The sequence below is a fragment of the Ammospiza nelsoni genome, chromosome 19 (assembly GCF_027579445.1).
Source record: "Ammospiza nelsoni isolate bAmmNel1 chromosome 19, bAmmNel1.pri, whole genome shotgun sequence".
Classification (NCBI taxonomy): domain Eukaryota; kingdom Metazoa; phylum Chordata; class Aves; order Passeriformes; family Passerellidae; genus Ammospiza; species Ammospiza nelsoni.
Window position 1 is genome coordinate 6,137,247 of NC_080651.1, and position 10,582 is coordinate 6,147,828.

Genomic DNA, 10,582 nt, shown 5'->3' on the forward strand with positions numbered 1-10,582 from the left:
CTCAGGCTCCTCTCAGCCTGAAGCCTGAATTTCTCTGTGCTCTCATCAATGAATAATTCAGGGTGACACATCAAGGATTTCACCTCTGTGGTTTGCAGGGGGTGTGGCTGTCCCAGCCCTTCTCCCCACACCTGAAACAGTGAACACAAGAACTGGAACTGGGGGATACAAACACCTTCCCCATACCATCAAGTTACAGATTTAAAGATTTTTCTTTAATATTTTTTTTAATTTAAAAAAGTTTTATTGGACTAAGCCCAAAACTTGTTCTGTTTTTTTTTTTTTTTTTGTTTGTTTTCTTGGGGCTTTTTTGTTTGTTTGTTTTTGGGGTTTTTTGGTGGTTTTTGGTGGTTTTTTTTGGTGGTTTTTTTTTGTGGCTTTTTTTCCATTAAATTTTATTAAACTTAATTAATTTCTTATTAATCTTTAATTGGATCCTTTATTATAATTATTTTTTCCCTGCATAACAGACATAGATATCAAATACCCCAGAGCACACAGTGCTCAGGAAGGAAAATATTCCCCTGTATGGATGGAGGTAAAAGCCCAAGTGATGCTCCAGCCCTGTCCCCATTCCTCCACTGTGTTCCCTCCCCACCTAAATGAGATCTGCAGGAGTTTTAACGCTGGGCACCACAGGATGTGGAGCTTCACTTTCTCCTCTGGCCTAAAAGAAGCTGCTGCAAGGATTGAAGCAATGCTTTGAATTTTGAGGGACATTTTCCATAAGAAACTCGCCTTTGTATTAAAAAAAACCCAACACATGGAAGCAGCCAAGCAAAGTTAGTTGGTTGTTATTTCCTCTGCTTCTGTTGTTGGGAATTAATTGTGCTGTGCCTCAGGCAGGCAGAGGTTCCTCGACAGATTTAATCATTCTAAAAGGATGCCAGCAGCAAAATGACAGGGAGGTTCTGCTGTGTTTAGCAGCCAGTAATGAGTGTTGGGATAATTCTGTGTGTGCAGCCTCCTCTGCATGGGTAACGTGTCCTTACCTCCACTGATCCCAGCCCAGAGTGTGGGGATGACGAGGAAAAGGAGAAATTTTGCTTCCCTGCCCATCTCCTCCTGTTGTCTCTCTAAAGGAAGGGCTTTAAGGAGGGTTCTGGTGTGTGGCATTCACATTCCCTGAAAAAATCCCTTAACCCAGGGAAAGCTGAAAGGCAGAGAGAGGCCTCAGAGAAAAGGAAACCAAATCTTATCTCATTTGCTTTTCCTGTGTTGTGCTCATGTGGAATGTGTTTGGAGATTGTTTACCCACAGGTGATTGTTTCACTGGATTCATGTGAATTGTTTTGACTCATTGCCCAGTCAGTGCTAGGCTGTGTCAGGACTCTGGAAAGAGGAGTTTTCATTATTATCTTTTTACTCTATCTTATACTAAAAAGATATACTATATCTTTATACTTATAAAAGTATCTTTTCTGTATTCTTTAGTATGGGATGGTATATAGTGTTTACTTGGAATGTGTTTGGAGATTGTTTACCCACAGGTGATTGTTTCATTGGATTCTGCTGTGAGTTGTTTTCACTCTTTGGCCAATCAGGGCCAAGCTGTGTCAAGACTCTGAAAAGAGTCAGGAGTTTTCATTATTATCTTTTTAGCATTCAGTAAGTATCCTTTCTGCGTTCTTTAGTATAATATAGTATTCTTTAACATAATATAGTATAATAAAGTAATAAATCAGCCTTCTGATAAGATGGAGTCAGATGTACCATTCCTTCCTTCATTGGTGGCCCTGCATTTATGATATTGGTGCACTGAAATGCACAATTATGATCCTGGTGCACTGAAATGCTGATGTTTGTATCAGGAGGCTCATTCCAGCCAGGCACAGCTGCCATGGCAGGGGTGAAGGAGCATCTTCACTGCTCAGTGCCACAAATCAAAGGCAGAGAGGTTCTGGTCCACACACATTTCCTCTGTCTGACCATGGATAGCTACCCCGAACCCCAAGTTACCGAGACAAGGAGATCTTTTCCCCTTCACACACAGCATCCCACAAAACCTTTCACACACAACAGTGACACCTTAAAACATGACCTTAAAATTTTCACAGGCACTGGAATGAGCACTGCTATTTTCTAGGCAATGAACAGTAGCCCAAGTAACCCCCTGAGGTAATTTTCTAGCAGGATCCAGGACTCTGAGCTGCCCTGTTGCAGTCAATCCCTGTGCTCACTCCAGCACTGTGGAGTGCTCCAACACCAAACCCTGGGAAATCCCTCCTGGTTTTCATTCCCTGCCTTGTTCTAACCCTGGGAAATCCCTCCTGGTTTTCATTCCCTGCCTTGTTCTAAACCTGCCTGAGCTATCAGCACCACCAGAGCTTTTGGGGAAGGAGGCTCTGAGCTTCCAGCAGCAGCTGAGGTGAAAGAAGGTAAATAAATGAAGGAAGGCTGCAGGGGCTGCAGACCCCTCAAATACTCCTGCTACCACCCCTTAACCTGGACACTGCCAGGGGCAGAAAGCTGCTTTCTAAATGTGGAGCTCCGGCTGATTTTACAATAAAGCCATTTCTGTAAAACATTGCCTTCTGTGGTGTTAAATGAAAGAAAAACCCATCTATTACAAAGAAAAAGGAGAAATTTGATTTAAACCTGTGGGGTGGATGGGATTTTGAGCAGAGCAATGCTGGGGGATATGGGAGCCTGGCACAGGAGCTGCTGCTGCCACTTTAGGTTCAGGTGTCCCCTCTGCACATGTCAGGGGTGCTGTTCTGTCCCCTTTTACATTAGACCTCACTTACCTGCTCCATTCTCGCAGATTTTTGAAGGATAGGCTCAATGTACCCAAGAATAATTACTCTGTAGTGCCTTTCCCTTCTTGCCTCGTGCTTCTCAAATGTCAGGCTGATATTTAGAAGAATAACAGAGGTGGAAGGCTGTGAGTTTGATGGACACCCCTGGCTTGCAGGAGCACACAGTGAGCTGTCTCTGACAGGCTGTGCTTTTGGACACACCACATTTAGCTCCAGGAATCTCCCTTGCTTTGTTTGGATGGAATCATGTTTGGTTCTAGTTAAGAATTCAGGAGCTGAATTCAAGATCCTAACAGGAATGCACAAGGAAAGACTAACAGCACCTCAGAGAGAGATTGGCCAAAACAAGCTGGAACAAACTTGGCAGCGTTTACTCCTCCAGCATTAGCACGGCTTTGGTTTTAGAGCTGTTCCCTCAGCCAAGCATGTGGTTTGACTGTTATTTACTTATTTACAGCTTATTTACTATTTATTTACTACTTTCCTTCCAGATATCTCGATGGAGGGGATCTTCCACAGTATTGAAGTTCAGCCTTTCTTAATAAATGTTTTAATGACTGCTTTTTAACTCTTCACCCCATCTCTGACTGTAGAAGCATTTCTAGTGCTCACCAAAATGTTTCATTTAAATTAAAATTTGTATTATAAATGGCGAGAACCAGAAAAGCAGAGCCCAAATGCCAGAAGACTTCTACAGAATTCATTTCTCCCTTTCCTCTTTTAAGTCTCATTTTCTTGGGAGACGAAAGTAAAATGGTGCAGCAGTTTTGCTTTGGTAAATTCCATTGGGAGCATTTTCTTTGGGCTCCAGTTGTGACCACAGATCACAAAGCTCAGTTTTCACCATTCACATTCGTTAAACTGAAATCAGTCTCCCTCAAAAATGATATATGCCAAACCAGAAACCCAGTGTGGGCAGAAAGCTGCATTCCTGAGCTGAAATATTTATGATTAAAAATATATATATTTGATATGACTTTGATATGGGTCCCATTGAAGATTTTAGTATACCTATATTTAGTATAATATTAAGATATTAATATTTCCTGTCATTATTAATATAGTAATAATTTGGTATTAAGATATTAATATTTTATTAATATATCAATACTATTACATATATGATATGATATGATATGATATGATATGATATGATATGATATGATTACTATTATTTTTATAATATTAATATATTATTTTCTGGGGGGAGTCTGACAGAAGCTTGTTGCATCCCACAGGTTTGGCTGGGAGGAGTTTTTCCCTCTGCCTTCACAAAAATCAGCCTCCAACCCCTCCCAACACTTTGCCATCCTTTCTCCCTGCTGTGCTTTAGACACATTCCCAAACAAGGGCAAAAAACTTGTATAATGCTAATAACAATAACTTTACAGGCTATTACACCCTGCAAAGCTGTGGCTACTGTTTTGAAGACAAAGCAATTTATTTGTCATAAATCACAGTGGTTAGCTCAGCATCTGTCCATTCCCCAGAAAAACCAGAATCTAACAGCAAACCCCAAAATTATCAGGCAGAAAAACCAGAATCTAACAGCAAACCCCAATATAATGAGGCAGAAACCCCCAGTTTTGGAGTGAGTCACCAGCCCTGGGTGTTTCTGTGGGTGCTGGCTGGGAGGATGCTGTGCAAAATAACAGGAATGAAATTGCTCTGGGTTTGGCATAGGAAGAAAAATGGGAGAGGAAATTTCAACTCCTGGAAGGAGGTTTTACTCTTCTCTCCCTCTCCAGATGCTGAAGCAATGTTCTGCTTTAAAAGGGTAAATTGCTCTTATGTTTTAATGTTGTGCTGTGATTTGGGGCAACCTCTCTGTTTTAAAGCCTAGAAATAAAAAGCAAATTTTCTTCCTGAGACCTCGGGATGGGAACTTGCTGCTGCCACCAGAGGGACTCTGAAATGAAAGAGAAAAGCTGAATGTCCTGAAAGCAGACAGAGTTCTGGTAAAACTTTCTGGGGCTGCTCTGAGGATTTCTCTACATTTTCTGCACCCAGGGCCTGAGGGCTGGGCTCTGATATGAGCTTTATGTGCTTTCTTCTCTCAGATTATACAGAGATTATAATATATAAAATATTATATATTTCATATTATATATATTCTATTATCTATATAATAGAATATATATATTTTATAATATACATTCTATTATATATTATATATATATTTTCTAATATTATATATATTCTATTATCTATCATATATAATAATTATATTATATTATATTATATTATATTATATTATATTATATTATACCATATCAATCTCACATCATAATATACTATATATAATGTAATATAATATAAGTTATAGTATTGTAATATATACTATATTATATATACATTATATTAGATTATAATATAAAAATTCCATAAGGTTCAGATGGATTCTCCTGTGTCTGGTGAAAACAACCATCCTCATTTGCCCCATAAAGGAGTGGTCTTTGTCTTTTCAAGTAAAAGTGGAAAAATTGCCATTGCTGCAGCAGCTCCCACCTGAGAAGGAGATCTCACCATAAAGGAACGAGAGAGCACTCAGGATGAAACTGCTTTTCTTTCCCACTCTGGGTTGGGTTTTTTTGTTATAAACCCCTAAATCCTAAGAGGCATTGGAAAAAAACAATCTAGTGATTAAATAATTTTCTTTCTTGTAAAGCCTGTATGGAGTTTTGCAGTGACAGCCTCTGGCCCAACAAGAAAAAGGCTCCTGCTTTCCTAAAATTCCCATTTCCCAGTTTCTGAAGAAGGAACTGTGTCACTGAGGCTGCTGCAACATTTCATTTATGATAAAAACACCCAAAGCATTAAGAACCACAGGATTACAATGATTTAGGTGTGACAAGTGACCCCAGGGTACACAGAACCTAATTTCATGGAATGCAAAATAACCAAAATAAAATAGTTTTCAAGGAACTCTCCAGATGTTGTTATTCAGTTACAGCCCCCCTGACTTCCCTGCTGTTACTCAGCCCTGAGATGCTCCAGATTTACCTGACGTGACACCAAACACAGAATTTGTAAAGTCCCCTCTTCCAGATTGTGGCCATCTCAATTTTCACACACTTCTGTAACCTCTGGGGCTGGGGACATAAAATGTTTTTAATCTCATGGCTTTGGGAGTCCCAACTCTTCCTTCTCAGTGCTGGGGGGGAGAATGACCCTCCTTGACCAGCTGGGCACACTGTTATGGAAATATCCATTTATCTGTGTGCCCCTCCATCACCTCTGGGCACACTGTTATGGAAATATCCATTTATCTGTGTGCCCCTCCATCACCTCTGGGCACACTGTTATGGAAATATCCATTTATCTGTGTGCCCCTCCATCACCTCTGGGCACACTGTTATGGAAATATCCATTTATCTGTGTGCCCCTCCATCACCCCTCTGCTGGTTCATGCTCCCACCCTGTGGCACAGAAATCACAGCCACTACTGGTGACACTGCTGGTGACACTGAGCACAGCAACAGAATCTCCTTTTCACCTTTTTTTTTTCCTCAGGCAGATCTCCTTTTCAGCTTCCCCCTCTTATTAATAGCTGGGGGTTTAGGCTGCTCAGCTTTTTAATTTTTTTTTTCTTTTTTGAAGTACAAAGCAAAGTCCCTACAACTCTTTTTGATCCCTGTCCTGCTCATGGGATGCAGCCATGCCTGCTTCTGCCAGGACTTCTGTCCAGACACACTTTGCACGTGACATTCACACTCCAGCCTTCCCAAAATGCATTCTGAGTTCTGTATTATCTTTTTAATTCATATATGGGAGAGACTTCCAGCCTCGGAAATGGGAACCAAAGGGAAAGTAACAATGAGTTTGGAATTAATAATTAAACAATCAATTAAGTTCTGAAAAGTTGTTCTGAAAAGTTGCTCTGAAAATCTGCTGAATCCTGCTCTCCCTGCCAGTTCCCACCATGAATTGTTATTCCCCCTGTTTCAGAAGGAATGGACAACATTAGGACTATTTGTGATGCCCAGTTTGGAGTCTGTGCAGCACTGGAATATGACAAAGTGATCACAGGTGTTTCAAAGACGGCCTTGTGGTTAAAAACAACATGGGCAAGGTGAGTTCCTCACTCCCCTGCTCCAAGAAAGCATCCCAAGAGAATGCTAGAATGCTGACTCCAGCACAGAAACACCTTCACCCAACCTGTGCATTTTTCTGCTGGCTGAATGCACAGAATCCAGTTTCTGTACCTGTTCCCTGCTCTCCAGCCCTGTCTGTGCTGTTGGCACTTGGTGTCTCTGCTGAGGCACAAGCAGACCCTAAAGTTTGGTGTGGGACACGAGAGGATCACAAGCAGACCCTAAAGTTTGGTGTGGGACACGAGAGGATCACAAGCAGACCCTAAAGTTTGGTGTGGGACACGAGAGGAGCACCCAAGGACAGGGGAATGCAGCACTGCAGGGCTGGAGGGGGACTCTGCTCAGGCAGATGGGGGCTGGAACAAATCAGAAATAATAAAAAAGTGGAAATGACAGCTCCTTACACTGCTGCTGCTTCTGAGAGCATCACCAGCTGCTGACAGGAGTTTGTGCAACTCCTACCATGCTTTGCTTATCCCCAGAGTCTGTCCCAGAACAAGAAAGAAGAATATTGACCTCAATTTATCCCCCCAGCTGCAAACTGCTATTTTCAGCATCTGCCCTGATAAAAACACCCCCCTGAGCTGGGTGAAGAGACCAGGCAAGGGCAAACCTGAGCAGGGTCCATTTTTAATAAGCATTTATTTATAAACTGACACTTTACAATTGTTTAAGTGCTCACAGGCATCTCCAGGATCTGTGCTGAAGGTTTTACTGTGAGATGCCAAGCAGGGAGAAAATGAGCAGAAAACATTGAGGCAAAACATTGGATTTGATCAAATGTCATGAAAAAATTTGTCTCTTTTATGATGAGTTTCATGGTATAGGATTCAGTCATTTTTCTTAGAGCCTCAGGTCTTTGAGTGATAGGATTATAAATAATTTTTTATCTCTTCCAAGGTAAATTTGCAGGTTTGTCAAGCTCTGTTGACTTTTAAGAAAAGGACCAACTTTATACTTTTTTCAAGAAGAAAAAATCAGTGGAAAATTCAAACCACCTTAGGTAGAAACCTTAAAAAATTACAACCTTTTTTAATTTTTTTTTTAGGTAATCTTGTGGTTTCTAACAGCTTACCTGGAGGTTTTTGAATGCTTGGAGTTCAAAGTGCTGCTGCAATGAATTTTAAAATAGAGACTTTAAGCTTGATAGAACAGTAGTGCATCATAATGTAACAGGAAATAGGAAAAGGGGCTTTAAAGTCTCTTTACAAGTAACACACAGGGCAAACCCAAGGCTGGCAGCTCAGTTAAGTGATTCTGGGCCAATTTCAGATTTCTGCAGCTCTGACCCAGCTGCAGCCCCAGGACAGCACTGAGAAACCACACGAGAGAAAAACGGTGTGCGGAGCTGGAGCCGAAATCAGCCAGGTGTGAAAGCAGTTTGTGGCAGAACCTCCAGCAGAACATCCACCTCATCCTCTGCACCCCAAACCCTGCAGGGCCAATTTCAGATTTCGGCAGCTCTGACCCAGCTGCAGCCCCAGGACAGCACTGAGAAACCACACGATGTGCGGGGCTGGAGCCAAAACTCAGCCAGGCGTGAAACCAGTTCATGGCAGAACCTCCAGCAGAACATCCACCTCATCTTCTGCACCCCAAACCCTGCAGGATTTGTCCCAAACAGCTGCTGGCTCCTGGCAGGACCCCCCTCAACATCCCTCAGCCGGATGGAACTCCAGACTCATCAGCAGCACTCGGATCCACACAACTTCTTGCCTCCCTCCAGAGAGAGAGCACCAAAAACGAGATTTCAGAACCCTTCAGGGCCAGGGGGTCCCCGCAGCCCTACCTTGGCCGGACGCTCTGCTGCTCTCTGCGTGTTGGCAGCGCCTCCTCTTCCTCACTTGTCCTTGAGCGTGGCCATGCCCAGCGCCTCGGAGCTGTAGTCGTACTGGTTGCTGGAGGACATGGAGCGGCCCCAGGAGCACTGCAGGTTGGAGCCCCTCTTGCGGAAGGACGACGTGAACCTGTAGAAGTTGCGGTGCCGGTTGCGCAGGTACTCCCGGTAGTTTTTGGTGAGCAGGGTGTAGAGGAAAGGGTTGATGCAGCTGTTGCTGTAGGTCAGGCAGGTCACCAGGTAGTTAATGCACTTCTGGGTTTGGGTGGTGAGATGCAGGGAGCTGCTGTAGAGGCGCACCAGCTGCCAGATCCAAAAGGGCAGGAAGCAGGCCCAGAAGACCAGCACGATGCTGAAAATCATGATGAGGACCTTCTGCCGGGGGGACCTCTTGCTCTTCTCCTTGTGGGGGGGGTTCCTCTGGGACTCCAGGTAGGTCCTGGCCAGGCGCGTGTAGAGGAAGCCGATGATGATGCCCGGGGCCATGATGCTGGTGCTGAAGAGCACGGTCAGGTAGGTCCTGTAGGCGTCCACGCTCCAGGTGGGCGCACACATCCTCTTCACCTTGCCCTCTGCCTTGCCCCCCTCGGTCAGCGTGACCATCAGCATCATGGGCAGCGTGAGCAGCAGCGACACCGACCACACGGCCCCCGCCGTGACCTTCCGGTAGCCCCGCGACCGCTTCAGGGTATCCAGGGGCCGGGTGACGGCCAGGTAGCGCTCGGTGCACATGAGGGTCAGGGTGAAGATGCTGGCGTGCATGGTGAGCAGGTCCAGGCTGAGCAGGATGCGGCAGCCCAGGTCCCCGAAGTACCAGTCCTGGGCCAGGTAGGTGCAGACGATGAAGGGGATGGTGGAGAGGTAGAGCAGGTCGGCCAGGGCCAGGCTGACGATGGAGCTGTACATGGGGGCGGCGCAGCGCGCCGAATGGCACATCACCACCAGCGTGTAGACATTGCCGGCCACCCCGGCCACGTACATCACCGACAGCACCGTCCCGAAGGCCGAGGGGATGAGCAGGGGGCCGCTCCCGGGGGCTCCCCCGCCGCCCGCCGCCGCCGCCGTCCCGTTGTCCCCCGCCGCCGCCGTCCCGTTGGGCTCCATGGGCGGCGGCGGCGGCCCCGGCACCGTCGCACCGGCCCCGGAGCTCCCGGCCCCGGCGGCGGCCGCTCCGCCCCCCGCGGGAGGCAGGGCGGGACCGGGCTGCCCCCGGGGGAACGGGGGGAACGGGGGGAACGGGGGAAGGGCCGCCCCCGCCCCTGTCCCGCCGGGGCTGCCCCGCTCCGAGCCCCGCCCGTGCCGGACCCGCAGGTGCCGTCCGGAACGGGAGCGCTCCGGGGAGAGCGGCGAGAGCGCCGGGCGGCGACCCTGCGGAGAGCGGCTGCCGAGCCGGGAACGGGGCTCTGTCCTCCGGGAACGGGGCTGTCCCAACCGGGAACGGGGCTCTGTCCTCCGGGAACGGGGCTCCCCGAGACGAGAACGGGGCTCCCCGAGCTGGGAATGTGGCTCCCGAAGCCAGGAATGTGGGGCCCGGAGACGGGAACGGGGTTGTCCCCGCCGGGAACGGGGCTCTGTCCTCCGGGAGCCGTGCTGTCCAAACCGGGAAAGGGGCTCTGCGAGCCGGGAATGTGGGTCCCGGAGAACGGGAACGGGGCTCCCTGAGCTGGGAATGGGGCGGTCTCAGCCGGGAACGGCGCTCCCCCACCCGGGAACGGGGCTCAGTCCTCCGGGAACGGGGCTCTCCGAGCCGGGAATGGGGCTCCCCAAGCCGGGAACGGGGCTCCCCGAGCTGGGAATGGGGCTGTCCCAACCTGGAATGGAGCTCCCCGAGCCGGGAATGTGGGTCCCGGACCGGGAACGGGTCTCACCCCGCCGGGAACGGGGCTCCCCGA

At 47.0% G+C, this 10,582-nt stretch overlaps 1 protein-coding gene across 1 annotated transcript; it reads right to left on the reverse strand.

The window, feature by feature from the left end:
- Positions 1–7,515: 7,515 nt before the first annotated feature.
- Positions 7,516–9,794, reverse strand: LOC132081934 (urotensin-2 receptor-like). Its single transcript, XM_059485913.1, has one exon. It carries the CDS (start codon positions 9,792–9,794, stop codon positions 8,694–8,696), a length of 1,101 nt encoding a protein of 366 aa, XP_059341896.1. The 3' UTR covers positions 7,516–8,693.
- Positions 9,795–10,582: the final 788 nt, after the last annotated feature.